Here is a 25217-nt window from a genome sequence, read left to right on the forward strand (position 1 = left end):
ATGTAATAACCAGAGGCTCCTGAAGGCAACACGGGAATAATGTAATAACCAGAGGCACCTGAAGGCAACACGGGAATAATGTAATAACCAGAGGCTCCTGAAGGCAACACGGGAATATTATAATAACCAGAGGCACCTGAAGGCAACACGGGAATAATATAATAACCAGAGGCACCTGAAGGCAACATGGGAATAATGTAATAACCAGAGGCACCTGAAGGCAACACGGGAATATTATAATAACCAGAGGCACCTGAAGGCAACATGGGAATAATGTAATAACCAGAGGCACCTGAAGGCAACACGGGAATATTATAATAACCAGAGGCACCTGAAGGCAACACGGGAATAATATAATAACCAGAGGCACCTGAAGGCAACACGGGGAATAATGTAATAACCAGAGGCACCTGAAGGCAACACGGGAATAATGTAATAACCAGAGGCACCTGAAGGCAACACGGGAATATTGTAATAACCAGAGGCACCTGAAGGCAACACGGGAATAATGAAATAACCAGAGGCACCTGAAGGCAACACGGGAATATTATAATAACCAGAGGCACCTGAAGGCAACACGGGAATATTATAATAACCAGAGGCACCTGAAGGCAACACGGGAATATTATAATAACCAGAGGAACCTGAAGGCAACACGGGAATATTATAATAACCAGAGGCACCTGAAGGCAACACGGGAATATTATAATAACCAGAGGCACCTGAAGGCAACACGGGAATATTATAATAACCAGAGGCACCTGAAGGCAACACGGGAATAATGTAATAACCAGAGGCACCTGAAGGCAACACGGGAATATTATAATAACCAGAGGCACCTGAAGGCAACACGGGAATAATACAATAACCAGAGGCACCTGAAGGCAACACCGGAATAATGTAATAACCAGAGGCACCTGAAGGCAACACAGGAATATTATAATAACCAGAGGCACCTGAAGGCATCACGGGAATAATACAATAACCAGAGGCACCTGAAGGCAACACGGGAATAATATAATAACCAGAGGCACCTGAAGGCAACACGGGAATAATGTAATAACCAGAGGCACCTGAAGGCAACACGGGAATATTATAATAACCAGAGGCACCTGAAGGCAACACGAGAATAATGTAATAACCAGAGGCACCTGAAGGCAACACGAGAATAATGTAATAACCAGAGGCACCTGAAGGCAACACGAGAATAATATAATAACCAGAGGCACCTGAAGGCAACACGAGAATAATGTAATAACCAGAGGCACCTGAAGGCAACACAGGAATAATGTAATTACCAGAGGCACCTGAAGGCAACACGGGAATAATGTAATAACCAGAGGCACCTGAAGGCAACACGAGAATAATGTAATAACCAGAGGCACCTGAAGGCAACACGGGAATAATGCAATAACCAGAGGCACCTGAAGGCAACACGAGAATAATGTAATAACCAGAGGCACCTGAAGGCAACACGGGAATAATATAATAACCAGAGGCACCTGAAGACAACACAGGAATAATGTAATAACCAGAGGCACCTGAAGGCAACACGGGAATAATGTAATAACCAGAGGCACATGAAGGCAACACGGGAATATTATAATAACCAGAGGCACCTGAAGGCAACACGGGAATATTATAATAACCAGAGGCACCTGAAGGCAACACGGGAATAATGTAATAACCAGAGGCACCTGAAGGCAACACGGGGATAATGTAATAACCAGAGGCACCTGAAGGCAACACGGGGATATTATAATAACCAGAGGCACCTGAAGACAACACAGGAATAATGTAATAACCAGAGGCACCTGAAGGCAACACGAGAATATTATAATAACCAGAGGAACCTGAAGGCATCGTTTGAGTTATTTTCTGTAAATGAAGCTAAAGTTTTACCATGAGCAGGACGTTGTAGCTCAGGGGGCCGGCCGTCTGCACTGACTCCGCCTCCTCCTCATTTACATACTCCCAGAACACGCCCCCCTCCACCACCCCGCGGGATTCTGGGACCTGGTGCTCATCGTTGAGGAAGACGTGTCCGGTGTCGATGTTCTTCATCGCTGCAACGTCGGAGAGAAATGTTTTTAAAGGTTTGTTTATGATCATTAATAACATAATAATAACATGATCATTAATAACATGATAATAACATGATCATTAATAACATGATCATTAATAACATGATCATTAATAACATAATAACAACATAATAATAACATGATAATTAATAACATGATAATTAACAACATGATCATTAATAACATGATCATTAATAACATGATCATTAATAACATAAATATAACTAATACCATGAACAGTATAACTAATATCTGACCAAACGCACCGAGCACGTGTGGCGTGGACTTGAACTCTGTGACCAGCAGGTGGCGCGCTCCTTTGGGGATCTCCAGGATTTTGAGGAAACCTAAAAATAAATAATAATAATACATTTATTTATATTTTTTATATTGCACTTTACATTTCAACAAATAAATAATATGTCAAATGGATTTTGGTTAAAAAACCTTTTTACATATTTTAAATTAACTGTATTGCAATACGTATCGGATCGTCCGGAAGATCAATACTGGCTCATGAGAAGTATCGATACTGGCTTGTGAGTATCGATACCGGCTCCTGAGTCTCGATACTGACTCCTGAGTATCGATACCGGCTCGTGAGTATCGATACCGGCTCCTGAGTCTCGATACCGGCTCCTGAGTATCGATACCGGCTCGTGAGTATCGATACCGGCTCCTGAGTATCGATACCAGCTCGTGAGTATCGATTCCGGCTCCTGAGTATCGATACTCGCTCGTGAGTATCGATACTGGCTCGTGAGTCTCGATACCGGCTCCTGAGTCTCGATACCGGCTCGTGAGTATCGATACCGGCTCCTGAGTCTCGATACTGACTCGTGAGTATCGATACCGGCTCGTGAGTATCGATACTCGCTCGTGAGTATCGATACCGGCTCCTGAGTATCGATACTCGCTCGTGAGTATCGATACTCGCTCCTGAGTCTCGATACCGACTCGTGAGTCTCGATACCGGCTCCTGAGTCTCGATACTGACTCCTGAGTCTCGATACCGGCTCCTGAGTCTCGATACTGACTCCTGAGTCTCGATACCGGCTCCTGAGTCTCGATACCGGCTCCTGAGTATCATATCGTACCGTTTTTGCGGGCGCTCCTGGTGAAGTTGCCCTTGACGACCCTGCAGCTGCCGTTGTCGCCGCCGCAGACGCCGCAGCGATCCTCAGTCCTGTCCGAGGCGATCTGTCCGTCACAGCCCACGTGCTGCAACGGGAAGGTTTCGGTTCAGCCGTGAAAACGCCGTGAAAACGCCGTGAAGGGAAAAGGCTAAAGCGACTCTGACCTCACACTCTCCGCGCACGCAGACGCTGTGCTGGTCGTCGTACGAACACAACGTCCCATCATGCACCATTCTGCCCATGTGCACGGCGGCGCCCGTCTCCGCGGAAACGCAGAACAGGCGGCAGCGCTCGTCAGCTGCAGGAACAGAAGAGGCTGGATCAGGTGGAACAGGAGAACGTTAAGACTTGCACTTACGGTCCGCGTGCTGCAGGGGGAGCCAGTGGTGTTTGGTTCCATTGTGTTCGAAAAACGGGTTCCACACTTTGCACTGCTCCGCCCTGAAGGACACACGGGTCAGAGGTCAGAGGTCAGAGGTCAGAGGTGAGAGGTCAGAGGTCAGAGGTGAGGGCGGCTCCTCTGGTTCCGGATTCCACTGATTTAAAGGATATTTCAGGGTTTTTTACTTCATTTCCTCATTATCCAGAGTGTTGTTGATTTCTGGAGATTTTTTTTATTTATTCATGCAGTCCTTACATTTGAAGAGTTAGTTGTGCTCGGCTAATGCTGCGTCCACACCAAACACCTTTTGAGGCGTCAAAAACGCGCCTCAAGCCCGTTGTTGGAGCTTGTGCTTTACTAAAGTCAGACGCTCGTCACAAATGTCACCGGGCGTCAGACGCTCTGGCGTCAGCTCAGAGTCTGTTCGTAGCATCTTGGAAGTAGCTGTTGCCTGAAATACACCTGATACAGCTCATTGTTGATTGAAAGTCTGCAATAAACCACAAATGTGTGAAGGCTCAGTGTGAGATCGTCATAAAGCTGCTCTCTGTCGTTACGGATTCACTGATGTTATTAGTGCTTAATGCTTGTTGTCATGGGAGAAAACCGGAGCTCAATGCGAGCTAACTGAGCTAACTGAGCTAACTGAGCTAACTGAGCTAACTGAGCTAACTGAGCTAACAAGCTATGGTTTTCTCCCGGAGCTCATTGTAGATGATGTGAGTAATAAACTACAACATCAGCCCAGCTCAGTGTGTGATCATTGATCTTCATTGACTTTATTTGTGCAGATTTCTCGTTTTCACGTGAGGACCGGAGGTTTAGCTTAGCATTAGCCTCCTCCGGTGCTAATGCTACAACAGGCTCCTCGAGGCCCAAACTCATTCCCAGCGCAGATTCAGCCTCTGAAATAACCTTTCTTGTCGCCGCTTTTAATCCTGGTGTTTAGATAAAGAAACTCTGATGTGTCTTTGTAAAAGTCCCAGAGCGGCTGTAGCTCCGGTTCACAAAGAAGCTAAACCTCCGTGACTTGTGACTTGTTTACATCTGTGGGGCCGGCGTAGAATCTGCCCCGGTGGCTCAGCTACAACGTACGTCACTATGGGGGGAAGCTCCTGATTGGTCGACGCTCGCAAATTTTGCCAAAGAGTTCAACATTTCCCACATCTTGACGCCCCCCGGAGGCGTGTCCTCCATGTATTTTAAATGTAAACCTGACGCTTTGGAAGCGCCGGCCGCGTTTGGTGTGGACGCAGCATAATGCTAGGCTAGTGCTAGGCTAGTGCATGTCTATGGTAACTCGTAGCCTGCATTAAAAACCTCAAACGTTGCCATATCTGACTTGTAGAAGCTTCTTTGTAAATTCCAGGTGTAGTGATGCGGCCGCAGGTAAACAAACGACTGTAGATCCGGTCACCGAGCAGATCACTCCGCCGCGGCGCCGCTACAACCAGGAAGCTGATGCTGCTCAGATATAAGTTATTTTAAATGCAAAATGGTTATATTTAAGAACAATATTCAGTCGACACAGACGTTTCTTTGGTTAGTCTGGTGTTTTAGTGATTTGCCTCAGGTGCTCTGTGCTCAGACTGTTTTAATGCAGGCTACGAGTTACCATAGACATGCACTAGCCTAGCACTAGCCTAGCACTAGCCTAGCACCACGAAACTCTTCAAACATAAGACCTGCATGAATACATTGTTTTAAAAATCCCCAGAAATCAACAACTCTCTGGATAACGAGGACATGAGGCCCTACGTAACAAAAAATCCTGAAAAATCCCTTTAAATCATTGTGGGATCAGGAATCAGGAATCAGAGAAACACAGATCCAAGTCCTGGTGCTGCTGGTCCTGAAGAAAGGTCAGTGCGAGATGTTCTGCTCCGGAGGGACAGTCTGCTGTGAAAACGTGAGATATCGTGACACAAATGAAGGTTAGGGCCAGAGAAATGGTTCACCTCTGAACTCCCGCCTGAACCCAGAGGATCTTTTTCCTCACGTCATCACATTTTTTCCCCAACATTTTTTTGTTGGGGATTCAACTCATTTTGGTAACTTTTTTGTAATTTTTTATCACATTTTTGATACATTTTTTGTCACATTTTTTACATTTTTTTTTTATCGATTTTTTGTAATTTTGTGTCACTTTTTTGTCATTTTTTCGTCCATTTTTAATCTATTTTTTGTCACTTTTTTTGTCACATTTTTGACATTTTTTTTTATCGTTTTTTTGGAATTTTTTGTCACATTTTTAATCTATTTTTTGTCACTTTTTTTGTCACATTTTTGATGTTTTTTCGTCAATTTTTTATCATTTTTTTGTCACATTTTTGATATTTTTTGGTCCATTTTTTATCAATTTTTTGTCCATTTTTTGTCCATTTTTTGTGACATTTTTGACATTTTTTCATAAATTTTTCGTCACTTTTTTTTGTCAATGTTTTCTCACTTTTTTGTCACATTTCCATCATTGTTTTGTTGCTATTTTCATATCTTTTTTCCAGCAGCTTTTGGATTGGGGTAAAGCCAAACTGGAGAAAATGTGCTCGGTTCAGGTGGGAGTTAAGGGGTTAAACCTTAAGGATTAGGATTATTTGTATTTTTAGACAAACCGACTCATAGATCTATACAAACAGCAGACCGTCCCTCCGGAGCAGACGATCCAGCACTGACCCTGAAGAAAGGTGTGACATGTTCAAGAGAATCTGCAGTATTTAGTGTTATATTTGGGTTCTGTGCTAACGACTTCCGCATTCCATAAGTGAGTAAACCACTTCCGGTCACCGAACTTTTGAGCAGCTGAAAACTCTGTCACTTGTTTTACACATCGGAAAACGGGTCACAATAGCTCCACTACGCAGAGCTACAAATCCTTCACTGCTCAAACGAGAGATTCCAGGAGTAAAAGTCGCGTATTTATTGAACGCTAACGCTTGTGGAGCCATAAAGGCTTCAGAACAGGCTTAATGTTTCTACAGAAGAGCAGCCACAGCATCGTAAGAGTCCGGTTACATCAATAACGCCTCAGTTCTTCTGTTGAATATACGTTATTAAAACTGGCTCTTGTGTTTTGTTCGTGATCACAGACGATGCAAATACACGTCCGGGGGCAGAACATGAGTTTAAATAAAGTGCGTCGGGTGAGGCGGCTAAAGCTAGCTTAATGATAGCTACGGCTCCGCAAGCGTTAGCATTCAATAAATACGCGACTTTTACTCCTGGAGTCTCTCGTTTGAGCAGAGAAGGATTTGTAGCTCTGCGTAGTGGAGCGATTTAGACCCGTTTTCCGATGGGTAAAACAAGTGACAGAGTTTTCAGCTGCTCAAAAGTTCTTGCTCCGATTAAATAACACGGTGACCGGAAGTGGTTCACTCACTTACGGAATTCGGAAGTCGCTGGCGCATAAACCCCTGTACCACCTGCTCCAGAGAGACTGAACGTCATCAGCTCAGCACAAATATTATTTCTACTAAACATGTGCCAAAGCTCCGAGCAAAGAACAAACTGTGATCTGTAAACACGAGCCGCCTGCGAGTCGGGCTGAGGCTGAGGAGGGTCTGGAGAGGCTTTATCAGAGGTTTCATCAGAGGTTTCATCAGGGGTTTCATCAGAGGTTTCATCAGAGGTTTCATCAGAGGTTTATCAGAGGTTTATCAGAGGTTTATCAGAGGTTTATCAGAGGTTTTATCAGAGGTTTCATCAGAGGTTTCATCAGAGGTTTCATCAGAGGTTTCATCAGAGGTTTCATCAGAGGTTTCATCAGAGGTTTCATCAGGGGTTTCATCAGAGGTTTCATCAGAGGTTTCATCAGAGGTTTATCAGAGGTTTATCAGAGGTTTATCAGAGGTTTATCAGAGGTTTTATCAGAGGTTTCATCAGAGGTTTCATCAGAGGTTTCATCAGAGGTTTCATCAGAGGTTTCATCAGAGGTTTCATCAGAGGTTTATCAGAGGTTTCATCAGAGGTTTCATCAGAGGTTTCATCAGAGGTTTCATCAGAGGTTTTATCAGAGGTTTCATCAGAGGTTTCATCAGAGGTTTCATCAGAGGTTTATCAGAGGTTTTATCAGGGGTTTATCAGAGGTTTCATCAGAGGTTTATCAGAGGTTTTATCAGAGGTTTCATCAGAGGTTTCATCAGAGGTTTCATCAGAGGTTTCATCAGAGGTTTATCAGAGGTTTCATCAGAGGTTTCATCAGAGGTTTATCAGAGGTTTATCAGAGGTTTTATCAGGGGTTTCATCAGAGGTTTCATCAGAGGTTTCATCAGAGGTTTATCAGAGGTTTCATCAGAGGTTTCATCAGAGGTTTCATCAGAGGTTTCATCAGAGATTTCATCAGAGGTTTATCAGAGGTTTCATCAGAGGTTTATCAGAGGTTTATCAGAGGTTTATCAGAGGTTTTATCAGGGGTTTCATCAGAGGTTTCATCAGAGGTTTATCAGAGGTTTCATCAGAGGTTTCATCAGAGGTTTCATCAGAGGTTTCATCAGAGGTTTCATCAGAGGTTTCATCAGAGGTTTCATCAGAGGTTTCATCAGAGGTTTATCAGAGGTTTCATCAGAGGTTTCATCAGAGGTTTCATCAGAGGTTTCATCAGAGGTTTCATCAGAGGTTTCATCAGAGGTTTCATCAGAGGTTTCATCAGAGGTTTCATCAGAGGTTTCATCAGAGGTTTATCAGAGGTTTATCAGAGGTTTATCAGAGGTTTCATCAGAGGTTTCATCAGAGGTTTCATCAGAGGTTTATCAGAGGTTTCATCAGAGGTTTATCAGAGGTTTATCAGAGGTTTCATCAGAGGTTTCATCAGAGGTTTATCAGAGGTTTCATCAGAGGTTTATCAGAGGTTTCATCAGAGGTTTCATCAGAGGTTTATCAGAGGTTTCATCAGAGGTTTATCAGAGGTTTCATCAGAGGTTTCATCAGAGGTTTATCAGAGGTTTCATCAGAGGTTTCATCAGAGGTTTCATCAGAGGTTTATCAGAGGTTTCATCAGAGGTTTATCAGAGGTTTATCAGAGGTTTATCAGAGGTTTTATCAGGGGTTTCATCAGAGGTTTCATCAGAGGTTTATCAGAGGTTTCATCAGAGGTTTCATCAGAGGTTTCATCAGAGGTTTCATCAGAGGTTTCATCAGAGGTTTCATCAGAGGTTTCATCAGAGGTTTCATCAGAGGTTTATCAGAGGTTTCATCAGAGGTTTCATCAGAGGTTTCATCAGAGGTTTCATCAGAGGTTTCATCAGAGGTTTCATCAGAGGTTTCATCAGAGGTTTCATCAGAGGTTTCATCAGAGGTTTATCAGAGGTTTATCAGAGGTTTATCAGAGGTTTCATCAGAGGTTTCATCAGAGGTTTCATCAGAGGTTTATCAGAGGTTTCATCAGAGGTTTATCAGAGGTTTCATCAGAGGTTTATCAGAGGTTTCATCAGAGGTTTATCAGAGGTTTCATCAGAGGTTTCATCAGAGGTTTATCAGAGGTTTCATCAGAGGTTTATCAGAGGTTTCATCAGAGGTTTCATCAGAGGTTTCATCAGAGGTTTCATCAGAGGTTTCATCAGAGGTTTCATCAGAGGTTTCATCAGAGGTTTCATCAGAGGTTTATCAGAGGTTTCATCAGAGGTTTATCAGAGGTTTATCAGAGGTTTTATCAGAGGTTTATCAGAGGTTTCATCAGAGGTTTCATCAGAGGTTTCATCAGAGGTTTATCAGAGGTTTCATCAGAGGTTTATCAGAGGTTTATCAGAGGTTTATCAGAGGTTTTATCAGGGGTTTCATCAGAGGTTTCATCAGAGGTTTATCAGAGGTTTCATCAGAGGTTTCATCAGAGGTTTCATCAGAGGTTTCATCAGAGGTTTCATCAGAGGTTTCATCAGAGGTTTCATCAGAGGTTTCATCAGAGGTTTATCAGAGGTTTCATCAGAGGTTTCATCAGAGGTTTCATCAGAGGTTTCATCAGAGGTTTCATCAGAGGTTTCATCAGAGGTTTCATCAGAGGTTTCATCAGAGGTTTCATCAGAGGTTTCATCAGAGGTTTCATCAGAGGTTTCATCAGAGGTTTATCAGAGGTTTATCAGAGGTTTCATCAGAGGTTTCATCAGAGGTTTCATCAGAGGTTTCATCAGAGGTTTATCAGAGGTTTCATCAGAGGTTTCATCAGAGGTTTCATCAGAGGTTTCATCAGAGGTTTCATCAGAGGTTTCATCAGAGGTTTCATCAGAGGTTTCATCAGAGGTTTATCAGAGGTTTCATCAGAGGTTTATCAGAGGTTTCATCAGAGGTTTATCAGAGGTTTATCAGAGGTTTATCAGAGGTTTCATCAGAGGTTTCATCAGAGGTTTCATCAGAGGTTTCATCAGAGGTTTCATCAGAGGTTTCATCAGAGGTTTCATCAGAGGTTTATCAGAGGTTTATCAGAGGTTTCATCAGAGGTTTCATCAGAGGTTTCATCAGAGGTTTCATCAGAGGTTTATCAGAGGTTTCATCAGAGGTTTCATCAGAGGTTTATCAGAGGTTTATCAGAGGTTTATCAGAGGTTTCATCAGAGGTTTCATCAGAGGTTTCATCAGAGGTTTCATCAGAGGTTTCATCAGAGGTTTCATCAGAGGTTTATCAGAGGTTTATCAGAGGTTTCATCAGAGGTTTCATCAGAGGTTTCATCAGAGGTTTCATCAGAGGTTTATCAGAGGTTTCATCAGAGGTTTATCAGAGGTTTCATCAGAGGTTTCATCAGAGGTTTCAGAGGTTTCATCAGAGGTTTCATCAGAGGTTTATCAGAGGTTTATCAGAGGTTTCATCAGAGGTTTCATCAGAGGTTTCATCAGAGGTTTATCAGAGGTTTATCAGAGGTTTCATCAGAGGTTTCATCAGAGGTTTATCAGAGGTTTCATCAGAGGTTTCATCAGAGGTTTCATCAGAGGTTTATCAGAGGTTTCATCAGAGGTTTATCAGAGGTTTCATCAGAGGTTTCATCAGAGGTTTCATCAGAGGTTTCATCAGAGGTTTCATCAGAGGTTTATCAGAGGTTTCATCAGAGGTTTATCAGAGGTTTCATCAGAGGTTTCATCAGAGGTTTCATCAGAGGTTTATCAGAGGTTTATCAGAGGTTTATCAGAGGTTTATCAGAGGTTTCATCAGAGGTTTATCAGAGGTTTATCAGAGGTTTATCAGAGGTTTATCAGAGGTTTCATCAGAGGTTTATCAGAGGTTTCATCAGAGGTTTATCAGAGGTTTCATCAGAGGTTTATCAGAGGTTTCATCAGAGGTTTCATCAGAGGTTTATCAGAGGTTTATCAGAGGTTTCATCAGAGGTTTATCAGAGGTTTATCAGAGGTTTATCAGAGGTTTATCAGAGGTTTCATCAGAGGTTTATCAGAGGTTTATCAGAGGTTTATCAGAGGTTTATCAGAGGTTTCATCAGAGGTTTCATCAGAGGTTTATCAGAGGTTTATCAGAGGTTTCATCAGAGGTTTCATCAGAGGTTTCATCAGAGGTTTATCAGAGGTTTATCAGAGGTTTCATCAGAGGTTTCATCAGAGGTTTCATCAGAGGTTTATCAGAGGTTTATCAGAGGTTTATCAGAGGTTTCATCAGAGGTTTATCAGAGGTTTATCAGAGGTTTATCAGAGGTTTCATCAGAGGTTTATCAGAGGTTTATCAGAGGTTTATCAGAGGTTTCATCAGAGGTTTATCAGAGGTTTCATCAGAGGTTTCATCAGAGGTTTCATCAGAGGTTTATCAGAGGTTTCATCAGAGGTTTATCAGAGGTTTATCAGAGGTTTATCAGAGGTTTATCAGAGGTTTATCAGAGGTTTCATCAGAGGTTTATCAGAGGTTTATCAGAGGTTTATCAGAGGTTTCATCAGAGGTTTCATCAGAGGTTTATCAGAGGTTTATCAGAGGTTTCATCAGAGGTTTCATCAGAGGTTTATCAGAGGTTTCATCAGAGGTTTATCAGAGGTTTCATCAGAGGTTTATCAGAGGTTTATCAGAGGTTTATCAGAGGTTTATCAGAGGTTTATCAGAGGTTTATCAGAGGTTTCATCAGAGGTTTCATCAGAGGTTTATCAGAGGTTTCATCAGAGGTTTATCAGAGGTTTCATCAGAGGTTTATCAGAGGTTTATCAGAGGTTTCATCAGAGGTTTATCAGAGGTTTATCAGAGGTTTATCAGAGGTTTATCAGAGGTTTATCAGAGGTTTATCAGAGGTTTATCAGAGGTTTCATCAGAGGTTTCATCAGAGGTTTATCAGAGGTTTCATCAGAGGTTTATCAGAGGTTTCATCAGAGGTTTCATCAGAGGTTTATCAGAGGTTTATCAGAGGTTTCATCAGAGGTTTCATCAGAGGTTTATCAGAGGTTTCATCAGAGGTTTATCAGAGGTTTATCAGAGGTTTCATCAGAGGTTTATCAGAGGTTTATCAGAGGTTTCATCAGAGGTTTCATCAGAGGTTTCATCAGAGGTTTCATCAGAGGTTTCATCAGAGGTTTTATCAGAGGTTTATCAGAGGTTTATCAGAGGTTTATCAGAGGTTTATCAGAGGTTTCATCAGGGGTTTCATCAGAGGTTTCATCAGAGGTTTATCAGAGGTTTATCAGAGGTTTCATCAGAGGTTTCATCAGAGGTTTATCAGAGGTTTATCAGAGGTTTCATCAGAGGTTTCATCAGAGGTTTATCAGAGGTTTCATCAGAGGTTTATCAGAGGTTTCATCAGAGGTTTATCAGAGGTTTATCAGAGGTTTATCAGAGGTTTATCAGAGGTTTATCAGAGGTTTATCAGAGGTTTCATCAGAGGTTTCATCAGAGGTTTATCAGAGGTTTCATCAGAGGTTTATCAGAGGTTTCATCAGAGGTTTATCAGAGGTTTATCAGAGGTTTCATCAGAGGTTTATCAGAGGTTTATCAGAGGTTTATCAGAGGTTTATCAGAGGTTTATCAGAGGTTTATCAGAGGTTTATCAGAGGTTTCATCAGAGGTTTCATCAGAGGTTTATCAGAGGTTTCATCAGAGGTTTATCAGAGGTTTCATCAGAGGTTTCATCAGAGGTTTATCAGAGGTTTATCAGAGGTTTCATCAGAGGTTTCATCAGAGGTTTATCAGAGGTTTCATCAGAGGTTTATCAGAGGTTTATCAGAGGTTTCATCAGAGGTTTATCAGAGGTTTATCAGAGGTTTCATCAGAGGTTTCATCAGAGGTTTCATCAGAGGTTTCATCAGAGGTTTCATCAGAGGTTTTATCAGAGGTTTATCAGAGGTTTATCAGAGGTTTATCAGAGGTTTATCAGAGGTTTCATCAGGGGTTTCATCAGAGGTTTCATCAGAGGTTTTATCAGAGGTTTTATCAGAGGTTTTATCAGAGGTTATCGGAGACGGGTTAGAGTCCAGGAAGTCGACTCTGAGCGTTTGATAAACACATGTTTTGTGCTGCTTCCCCAAACTCAACATGAAAAACAAATACGTGAATATCGTGTTCATGTATCGTGAGCCTTTGTGCTTCCAATGATTTAGTAACAGTATGTTTGTGGATCAGCAATATTTCGATCATTTAAAGGGGGCGTTACCTGAAGTCCGTGAGGGCGGGGCAGGGGGCGGGGCAGTTACCTGAAGTCCGTGAGGGCGGGGCAGGGGGCGGGGCAGTTACCTGAAGTCCGTGAGGGCGGGGCAGGGGGCGGGGCAGTTACCTGAAGTCCGTGAGGGCGGGGCAGGGCTGGTCTCGGTTGCAGAGGCCGAACTCGTAGCTGTTTCCGAAACAGGTGCGCCCCCCATTGGCCGGACTGAGAACAGAGAGAGATGAGGGCTGTGATTGGTGCAGAGGCGGTGACATCATTTAGGACCAGGTTAGTGCCACAGATACAGACGGCGTCTCTGGAGTCGCCCATATATGGTCATGTTTGAAAACAGTTAAGGGGGAAACAATTTTGAAAAAATGAACATTTTCTCTAATTATTCAAAAACTACTTTAACAAACATTGAATTATGAATATAGTTTCTACTAAAGAAAGATGCAAAGACATGGGGAGGGTGGTTCAATGGCCCATAAATACATGAATAACGGAGAATGCTAACATGATGCTACATGGTAGCATCTGGCTAATGCTAACGTTAGCTAGCGCTTGCTACGACTGCCGTTTTTTCACTTCTACTGAACAATCTGCTGTGAGAAAATATCCATATGGGCCCGATTTACACCTGACTTTATTTGTATGTGATAAATATACAAATAATATAATATACATGCACTGTATCTATACAGACGCATCTCGTCATAGAAGGGGGCGTGGCTTCGCCGAGGGGGAAAATAGAATCTTTAGAGAAACAACATTTTTCCCTCTTTTTAGCCATTTTCTGGTGGAATATCAACTTATTTATCACATAAATAAAGTCAGGTGTAAATCGGGCCCATGTGGATATTTTCTCACAGCAGATTGTTCAGTAGAAGTGAAAAAACGTCAGTTGTGGCTAGCGCTAGCTAACCGTTAGCATTAGCCCGATGCTAACATGTAGCATCAAGTTAGCATTCTCCGTTACTCATGTATTTATGGGCTGTTGAACCACTTTGCTCCTCCCCATGTCTTTGTATCTTTCTTTAGTAGAAACTATATTCATAATTCCGCGTTTGTTGTAGTATTTTTGAATACTTAGAGGAAGTTTCACCTGGGGCTGTCGCAGCGGCGTGTCCTGAACTGGACGCCGGATCCACAGGAGCGCGAGCAGGCGCCGAACGGACTCCACTGGCCCCACGCGCCGTGAGTGCGGAGCAGGTCCGGGGTGATGCGCATGCAGTTACCACGGAAACAGTGCTGTCAATGGGAAACAGTTACCACGGAAACACAGGCCCCTCCCACAGGCCCCGCCCACTGGCCCCGCCCACTGGCCCCGCCTCAGACTCACCTGTCCAGGTGCGCAGCGCGTCCCGTCCAGAGGAGGCCCTTTCTTCGTCTTACAGTAGAACGGGTCATTGTAGTGACTGCACCACAGCTGCTTACACGGGTCCAGCACTGTGTACTGCGAATACAAATACTTCAAATACTACTGCGTATGCGGGTCCAACACTGTGTACTGCGAATACAAATACTTCAAATACTACTGCGTATGCGGGTCCAACACTGTGTACTGCGAATACAAGTACTTCAAATACTACTGCTTACACGGGTCCAGCACTGTGTACTGTGAATACAAGTACTTCAAATACTACTGCTTACACGGGTCCAGCACTGTGTACTGCGAATACAAGTACTTCAAATACTACTGCTTACACGGGTCCAGCACTGTGTACTGCAAATACAAGTACTTCAAATACTACTGCGTACACGGGTCCAGCACTGTGTACTGCGAATACAAGTACTTCAAATACTACTGCGTACACGGGTCCAGCACTGTGTACTGCGAATACAAGTACTTTAAATACTACTGCATACACGGGTCCAACACTGTGTACTGTGAAATACAAGTACTTCAAATACTACTGCATACACGGGTCCAGCACTGTGTACTGCGAATACAAGTACTTCAAATACTACTGCATACACGGGTCCAGCACTGTGTACTGCGAATACAAGTACTTCAAATACTACTGCGTACACGGGTCCAGCACTGTGTACTGCGAATACAAGTACTTTAAATACTACTGCGTACACGGGTCCAGCACTGTGTACTGCGAATACAAGTACTTTAAATACTACTGCGTACACGGGTCCAGCACTGTGTACTGCGAATACAAGTACTTTAAATACTACTGCGTACACGGGTCCAGCACTGTGTACTGCAAATACAAGTACTTCAAATACTACTGCGTACACGGGTCCAGCACTGTGTACTGCGAATACAAGTACTTCAAATACTACTGCGTACACGGGTCCAGCACTGTGTACTGTGAATACAAGTACTTCAAATACTACTACGTATGCGGGTCCAACAGTATTGCAGTAGTAGTAGTAGCAGTAGAAGCATTATAGTTTTGTTCCTTATAGTAAGACAGAAAGGTTTAGTTTAGCTGCTTGACTAGTTTCGATCACTTCCTGTGATCTTCCTCAGAAGCGCCCCCTGGTGGTGGAGGTGTCGTGTCGTAGCACCTTACATGGATGTTCCAGTCAGTAGGGAGAGCTTACGCCCCCTACTGACCGGCGCCTTCTCCAGGACAGCGTCCCAAGTGTGTGATAAGGTGTACGCTCCCTCGTCCCGGTTCACCTTATCACACACTTGGGACGCCGTCCTGGAGAAGGCGCCGGTCAGTAGGGGGCGTAAGCTCTCCCTACTGACTGGAACATCCATGTAAGGTGCTACGACACGGCACCTCCACCACCAGGGGGCGCTTCTGAGGAAGATCACAGGAAGTGATCGACACTAGTCCAGCAGGTTAAACTAAACCTTTCTGTCTTACTATAAGAAACAAAACTATAATAGACTTAACCTAAGAAGACAGTATGAACCTTCTACAAAGAGCAGTAGTAGTAGTAGCAGTAGTAGCAGCAGTAGTAGTATCAGTAATAGTACTTACTGTAGTACACGTAGTGAAGCCGTGGCCCCAGTCGTACTGACACTGCTGGTCCATGCTGAGCAGTTGTAGTAGCAGTAGCAGTAGTAACAGTAGTAGTAGTATCAGTAGTAGTAGTAACAGTAGTAGTAGTATCAGTAGTAGTACTTACTGTAGTACACGTAGTGAAGCCGTGGCCCCAGTCGTACTGACACTGCTGGTCCATGCTGAGCAGTAGTAGCAGCAGTAGTAGCAGTAGCAGTAGCAGTAGCAGTAGTAGTAGTATCAGTAGTAGTACTTACTGTAGTAGTAGTATCAGTAGTAGTACTTACTGTAGTACACGTAGTGAAGCCGTGGCCCCAGTCGTACTGACACTGCTGGTCCATGCTGAGCAGTTGTAGTAGCAGTAGCAGTAGTAACAGTAGTAGTAGTATCAGTAGTAGTAGTAACAGTAGTAGTAGTATCAGTAGTAGTACTTACTGTAGTACACGTAGTGAAGCCGTGGCCCCAGTCGTACTGACACTGCTGGTCCATGCTGAGCAGTAGTAGCAGCAGTAGTAGCAGTAGCAGTAGCAGTAGCAGTAGTAGTAGTATCAGTAGTAGTACTTACTGTAGTAGTAGTATCAGTAGTTGTACTTACTGTAGTACACGTAGTGAAGCCGTGGCCCCAGTCGTACTGACACTGCTGGTCCATGCTGAGCAGTTGTAGTAGCAGTAGTAGCAGTAGCAGTAGTAGCAGTAGTAGCAGTAGCAGTAGCAGTAGCAGTAGTAACAGTAGTAGTAGTATCAGTAGTAGTACTTACTGTAGTACACGTAGTGAAGCCGTGGCCCCAGTCGTACTGACACTGCTGGTCCATGCTGAAGGTGAATCCTGGAAGCTGAGGCTGAACCGGCCACGACTGAAGGAACGGGTCGTCCCTCAGGCACTCGTACGAACTGCACAGAGAGCCGGATCGGATCAGTATCGGCTCTTACTGTAAGAACTAGTTCAGTATCGGCCCTTACTGTAGGTATCGGTTCAGTATCGGTTCAGTATCGGCTCTTACTGCAGGTATTGGTTCAGTATCGGTTCAGTATCGGCCCTTACTGTAGGTATCGGTTCAGTATCGGTTCATTATCAGCTCTTAGTGTAAGTATTAGTTCAGTATCGGTTCAGTATCGGCTCTTACCTCAGGTATCGGTTCATTATCAGTTCTTACTGCAGGTATCGGTTCAGTATCGGCTCTTACTGCAGGTATTGGTTGAGTATCGGTTCAATATCGGCTCTTATTGCAGGTATCGGTTCAGTATCGGCTCTAACTGCAGGTATCGGTTGAGTATCGGTTGAGTATCGGCTCTTACTGCAGGTATCGGTTGAGTATCGGTTCAGTATCGGCTCTTACTGCAGGTATCAGTTCAGTATCGGTCCAGTATCGGCTCTTACTGCAGGTATCAGTTCAGTATCGGTTCAGTATCGGCTCTTGCTGCAGGTATCGGTTCAGTATCGGTTCAGTATCGGCTCTTACTGCAGGTATCGGTTGAGTATCGGTCCAGTATCGGCTCTTACTGCAGGTATCAGTTCAGTATCGGTTCAGTATCGGTTCAGTATCGGTTCAGTATCGGCTGTTACTGCAGGTATCGGTTCAGTATCGGTTCAGTATCGGTTCAGTATCGGTTCAGTATCGGTTCAGTATCGGCTCTTACTGCAGGTATCGGTTGAGTATCGGTTCAGTATCGGCTCTTACTGCAGGTATCGGTTCAGTATCGGTCCAGTATCGGCTCTTACTGCAGGTATCGGTGCAGCTCCCTCCATGAACATCTGGACCAGTGGTATCTGTAGAACGAGGCCTGGACCTGAGGAGACATGATGCTCCCGAGGGTCACGTCGTCCTCACAGTCGTTGGCCTCGCCGTCATGCTCCATCCCCAGACTACATACAAACAACACGGAACATTAACATACTAAAAACATGCTCCATCCCCAGACTACATACACACAACACGGAACATTAACATACTAAAAACATGCTCCATCCCCAGACTACATACAAACAACACGGAACATTAACATACTAAAAACATGCTCCATCCCCAGACTACATACAAACAACACAGAACATTAACATACTAAAAACATGCTCCATCCCCAGACTACATACATACAACACGGGACATTAACATACTAAAAACATGCTCCATCCCCAGACTACATACAAACAACACGGAACATGAACGTATTAAACATGACGTAAATGATCTCACACGTGGCCGGTCTCGTGGGCTGCGGTGAACGCCGACGAGAACCCGTCATCCATGACCAAAACACAGGAGCGAATCAGCTGACACATCCCAGTGACCGGGGCGTATCCTAAAACATGTAAAACAGGAGAATCAGCTGACACATCCCAGTGACCGGGGCGTATCCTAAAACATGTAAAACAGGAGAATCAGCTGACACATCCCAGTGACCGGGGCGCATCCTAAAACATGTACAACAGGAGAATCAGCTGACACCTCCCAACCAAACAAAAACTCAACAACTCGTCAGACCCTCAGACCCTCAGACTCTCAGACCCTCAGACTCTCAGACCCTCAGACCCTCAGACTCTCAGACCCTCAGACTCTCAGACCCTCAGACCCTCAGACTCTCAGACCCTCAGACCCTCAGACCCTCAGACTCTCAGACCCTCAGACTCTCAGACCCTCAGACCCTCAGACTCTCAGACCCTCAGACCCTCAGACTCTCAGACTCTCAGACCCTCAGACCCTCAGACCCTCAGACTCTCAGACCCTCAGACTCTCAGACTCTCAGTCCCTCAGACCCTCAGACCCTCAGACTCTCAGACTCTCAGACTCTCAGACTCTCAGACCCTCAGTCCCTCAGTCCCTCAGACCCTCAGACCCTCAGACCCTCAGACTCTCAGTCCCTCAGACTCTCAGACTCTCAGACCCTCAGACCCTCAGACTCTCAGTCCCTCAGACTCTCAGACCCTCAGACCCTCAGACTCTCAGTCCCTCAGTCCCTCAGACTCTCAGACTCTCAGACCCTCAGTCCCTCAGACTCTCAGACTCTCAGACCCTCAGACCCTCAGACCCTCAGACTCTCAGACCCTCAGACCCTCAGTCCCTCAGTCCCTCAGTCCCTCAGACCCTCAGTCCCTCAGACCCTCAGACCCTCAGACCTCAGACCCTCAGACCCTCAGCTCAGACCCTCAGACCTGGTCTTACCCTGCATGCCTGATGGTCCAAACTCCTGGCGGCTCAGGTAGAGGGTGTGGTCGTGCTGAAGCTCCGCCCTCTGCTCGCGCTGATGCAGGAAGGACCAGGTGCAGACGTTCTCCAGGCTCTTCTGGGCGTTCCCCACCGACACCAGCTCCTGGGACTGAGACCAGACCAGGCGGGTCAGAACCACCAGTGAGAGTCGCTCAGAAGGACGGCACAGTGAAGGTAGAAGCTCCAGAACCTCCTGCTCAGGGGGAGAACTGTGACTCTGAAGAACTATGTGACTCTGAAGAACTATGTGACTCTGAAGGACTATGTGACTCTGAAGGACTATGTGACTCTGAAGAACTATGTGACTGAAGAACTATGTGACTCTGAAGCACTATGTGACTCTGAAGGACTATGTGACTCTGAAGGACTATGTGACTCTGAAGGACTATGTGACTCTGAAGGACTATGTGACTGAAGAACTATGTGACTCTGAAGGACTATGTGACTCTGAAGGACTATGTGACTCTGAAGGACTATGTGACTGAAGAACTATGTGACTCTGAAGAACTATGTGACTCTGAAGGACTATGTGACTCTGAAGAACTATGTGACTGAAGAACTATGTGACTCTGAAGAACTATGTGACTCTGAAGGACTATGTGACTCTGAAGGACTATGTGACTCTGAAGGACTATGTGACTCTGAAGAACTATGTGACTCTGAAGAACTATGTGACTCTGAAGCACCATGTGACTCTGAAGGACTATGTGACTGAAGGACTATGTGACTGAAGGACTATGTGACTCTGAAACACTATGTGACTCTGAAGCACCATGTGACTCTGAAGGACTATGTGACTGAAGGACTATGTGACTCTGAAACACTATGTGACTGAAGGACTATGTTACTCTGAAGGACTATGTGACTCTGAAGCACCATGTGACTCTGAAGGACTATGTGACTGAAGGACTATGTGACTCTGAAACACTATGTGACTCTGAAGCACCATGTGACTCTGAAGGACTATGTGACTGAAGGACTATGTGACTCTGAAGCACCATGTGACTCTGAAGGACTATGTGACTCTGAAGCACCATGTGACTCTGAAGGACTATGTGACTCTGAAGCACCATGTGACTCTGAAGGACTATGTGACTCTGAAGCACCATGTGACTCTGAAGGACTATGTGACTCTGAAACACTATGTGACTGAAGGACTATGTGACTCTGAAGCACCATGTGACTCTGAAGGACTATGTGACTGAAGGACTATGTGACTCTGAAACACTATGTGACTGAAGGACTATGTGACTCTGAAGGACTATGTGACTCTGAAGCACCATGTGACTGAAGGACTATGTGACTCTGAAGCACCATGTGACTCTGAAACACTATGTGACTGAAGGACTATGTGACTCTGAAACACTATGTGACTGAAGGACTATGTGACTCTGAAGCACCATGTGACTCTGAAGCACCATGTGACTCTGAAGGACTATGTGACTCTGAAGCACCATGTGACTCTGAAGGACTATGTGACTCTGAAGCACCATGTGACTCTGAAGGACTATGTGACTCTGAAGCACCATGTGACTCTGAAGGACTATGTGACTCTGAAACACTATGTGACTGAAGGACTATGTGACTCTGAAGCACCATGTGACTCTGAAGGACTATGTGACTGAAGGACTATGTGACTCTGAAACACTATGTGACTGAAGGACTATGTGACTCTGAAGGACTATGTGACTCTGAAGCACCATGTGACTGAAGGACTATGTGACTCTGAAGCACCATGTGACTGAAGGACTATGTGACTCTGAAGCACCATGTGACTGAAGCACCATGTGACTCTGAAGCACCATGTGACTGAAGCACCATGTGACTCTGAAGCACCATGTGACTGAAGCACCATGTGACTCTGAAGCACCATGTGACTCTGAAGCACCATGTGACTCTGAAGCACCATGTGACTCTGAAGAACTGAGACTTCAAGAAGCTCAAAGAAGCTCCTCTGTCCCAGATGTTTTGATTGAAATAGTTTTTGACTTCAGTAAATATGACCTCCTAATGCTGCAGATTCAACAAATGACCATCTTCAGTTCATTACAAGCTTTAAAATGTGTTGAAACCATGAGTTGCAGAATCATCTGGACAGCAGATTTTGAGTTTTTTACAATATTTATTTTTGACATAAATCCTGTTTTCACTGGAGGTTTTTTCAGCCACATTTAAATGATCCTCAGTCACAGACGTGAACATTAGACTGACTCTCATTCAGTCGACTGTTTAGGTAATCAGAGAAAATGTCATTTGCATAATTATTTGGAACGCAGTGTAGTGTTTGCAGTAGTAATATTTGCAGTAGTAGTATTTGTAGTGATAGTATTAGTAGTAGTATCTTCACACCTTGGTCGGAGAGAGCAGGACGATCTGCACCAGGACGATGTTGATGTTTGCTCCGAGCGACGGCTCCTGGTAGATCTCATTCACCTAAACACAAACAACAAACAACAACAACAACAATATACTATTACATGTGTTATATATACTATACTATTACATGTGTTATATATACTACTGCAGTATTATATATAATGTTACATGTATTATATATACTATTACATGTGTTATATATACTATTACATGTGTTATATATACTATTACATGTGTTATATATACTATTACATGTGTTATATATACTACTGCAGTATTATATATACTATTACATGTGTTATTTATACTATTACATGTGTTATATACTATTACATGTGTTATATATACTATTACATGTGTTATATATACTATTACATGTGTTATATATACTACTGCAGTATTATATATACTATTACATGTGTTATTTATACTATTACATGTACTATATATACTATTACATGTGTTATATATACTACTGCAGTATTATATATACTATTACATGTGTTATTTATACTATTACATGTGTTATATACTATTACATGTGTTATATATACTATTACATGTGTTATATATACTATTACATGTACTATATATACTATTACATGTGTTATATATACTATTACATGTACTATATATACTATTACATGTGTTATATATACTATTACATGTGTTATATATACTATTACATGTGTTATATATACTATTACATGTATTATATATACTATTGCAGTATTATATATACTATTACATGTGTTATATATACTATTACATGTACTATATATACTATTACATGTGTTATATATACTATTACATGTGTTATATATACTATTACATGTGTTATATATACTATTACATGTGTTATATATACTATTACATGTGTTATATATACTATTACATGTGTTATATATACTATTACATGTATTATATATACTATTACATGTGTTATATACTATTACATGTGTTATATATACTATTACATGTGTTATATATACTACTGCAGTATTATATATACTATTACATGTGTTATATATACTATTACATGTATTATATATACTTACATGTGTTATATATACTATTACATGTGTTATATATACTATTACATGTGTTATATATACTATTACATGTACTATATATACTATTACATGTGTTATATATACTATTACATGTGTTATATATACTATTACATGTGTTATATATACTATTACATGTATTATATATACTATTGCAGTATTATATATACTATTACATGTGTTATATATACTATTACATGTACTATATATACTATTACATGTGTTATATATACTATTACATGTGTTATATATACTATTGCAGTATTATATATACTATTACATGTGTTATATATACTATTACATGTACTATATATACTATTACATGTGTTATATATACTATTACATGTGTTATATATACTATTACATGTGTTATATATACTACTGCAGTATTATATATACTATTACATGTGTTATTTATACTATTACATGTGTTATATACTATTACATGTGTTATATATACTATTACATGTGTTATATATACTATTACATGTACTATATATACTATTACATGTGTTATATATACTATTACATGTACTATATATACTATTACATGTGTTATATATACTATTACATGTGTTATATATACTATTGCAGTATTATATATACTATTACATGTGTTATATATACTATTACATGTGTTATATATACTATTACATGTGTTATATATACTATTACATGTATTATATATACTATTGCAGTATTATATATACTATTACATGTGTTATATATACTATTACATGTACTATATATACTATTACATGTGTTATATATACTATTACATGTATTATATATACTATTGCAGTATTATATATACTATTACATGTGTTATATATACTATTACATGTGTTATATATACTATTACATGTGTTATATATACTATTACATGTATTATATATACTATTGCAGTATTATATATACTATTACATGTGTTATATATACTATTACATGTACTATATATACTATTACATGTGTTATATATACTATTACATGTGTTATATATACTATTACATGTGTTATATATACTACTGCAGTATTATATATACTATTACATGTGTTATTTATACTATTACATGTGTTATATACTATTACATGTGTTATATATATTATTACATGTGTTATATATACTATTACATGTACTATATATACTATTACATGTGTTATATATACTATTACATGTACTATATATACTATTACATGTGTTATATATACTATTACATGTGTTATATATACTATTACATGTGTTATATATACTATTACATGTATTATATATACTATTGCAGTATTATATATACTATTACATGTGTTATATATACTATTACATGTACTATATATACTATTACATGTGTTATATATACTATTACATGTGTTATATATACTATTACATGTGTTATATATACTACTGCAGTATTATATATACTATTACATGTGTTATTTATACTATTACATGTGTTATATACTATTACATGTGTTATATATACTATTACATGTGTTATATATACTATTACATGTACTATATATACTATTACATGTGTTATATATACTATTACATGTACTATATATACTATTACATGTGTTATATATACTATTACATGTGTTATATATACTATTACATGTACTATATATACTATTACATGTGTTATATATACTATTACATGTGTTATATATACTATTACATGTAGTATATATACTATTACATGTATTATATATACTATTACATGTGTTATATATACTATTACATGTGTTATATATACTATTACATGTGTTATATATACTATTACATGTGTTATATATACTATTACATGTGTTATATATACTATTACATGTGTTATATATACTATTACATGTAGTATATATACTATTACATGTGTTATATATACTATTGTAGTATTATATATACTATTACATGTGTTATATATAGATGTTCTTAGACTGTGTGCAGATGTTTGGACCGTGACCGTGAGGTTCAGGAGCCTGAAAGAGAGGACTTGTGTGGGACACGGGGGGCCTGTCTGAAGTGGAGGTCAGGAGGTCAGTGTGAGGTCAGTTTGAGGTCAGTCTGAGGTCAGGAGGTCAGGAGGTCAGTGTGAGGTCAGTCTGAGGCGTGAGGTCAGTGTGAGGTCAGTGATCAGACGTACGATGTGCATGAAGGTCAGGAGGTATCTCTGGATGTTCTCTCGGCCGTGGAACAGAAGAACGGAGTAATCCACAGCCAGCAGCACCTGGAGGAACCAGGAGGACCAGATGTTCATCTCACACTGTAACCATGTACCTACAGCAACCTCAGCCTCAGAGGAACCCACCTCGATGTGGAAAAGTTCTGCTTCAGTCGACCTGCGTCTCCTCTTCAGAACCTGCGCCGAGTCCCGACCAGAACCAAAACCCAACCCCAGACCAGGCCTCAGACCGGACCAGGAGCCTCGGAGTCTCAGGACGTCAGGACCAAACACTGGACC

The 25217-nt window shown here is 41.7% G+C and overlaps 1 protein-coding gene across 1 annotated transcript in view; it reads right to left on the reverse strand.

The window, feature by feature from the left end:
• Nucleotides 1–25217, reverse strand: part of LOC306970721 (A disintegrin and metalloproteinase with thrombospondin motifs 2-like) — a gene marked incomplete at both ends in the record, with an annotated part of 62748 nt that overhangs the window by 24228 nt on the left and 13303 nt on the right. The window contains 15 exons of the mRNA XM_079566748.1: nt 1903–2066; nt 2351–2431; nt 3182–3305; nt 3385–3518; nt 3579–3661; nt 13276–13368; nt 14249–14394; nt 14486–14599; nt 16871–17003; nt 17833–17976; nt 18308–18413; nt 19274–19427; nt 21668–21751; nt 24900–24983; nt 25065–25216. Coding sequence (XP_079422874.1) covers nt 1903–2066; nt 2351–2431; nt 3182–3305; nt 3385–3518; nt 3579–3661; nt 13276–13368; nt 14249–14394; nt 14486–14599; nt 16871–17003; nt 17833–17976; nt 18308–18413; nt 19274–19427; nt 21668–21751; nt 24900–24983; nt 25065–25216 — 1796 coding nt within the window. The remainder of the gene's footprint in view (nt 1–1902; nt 2067–2350; nt 2432–3181; nt 3306–3384; nt 3519–3578; nt 3662–13275; nt 13369–14248; nt 14395–14485; nt 14600–16870; nt 17004–17832; nt 17977–18307; nt 18414–19273; nt 19428–21667; nt 21752–24899; nt 24984–25064; nt 25217) is intronic.

The sequence above is a fragment of the Gobius niger genome, assembly GCF_951799975.1.
Source record: "Gobius niger genome assembly, chromosome: 11".
Lineage (NCBI taxonomy): Eukaryota > Metazoa > Chordata > Actinopteri > Gobiiformes > Gobiidae > Gobius > Gobius niger.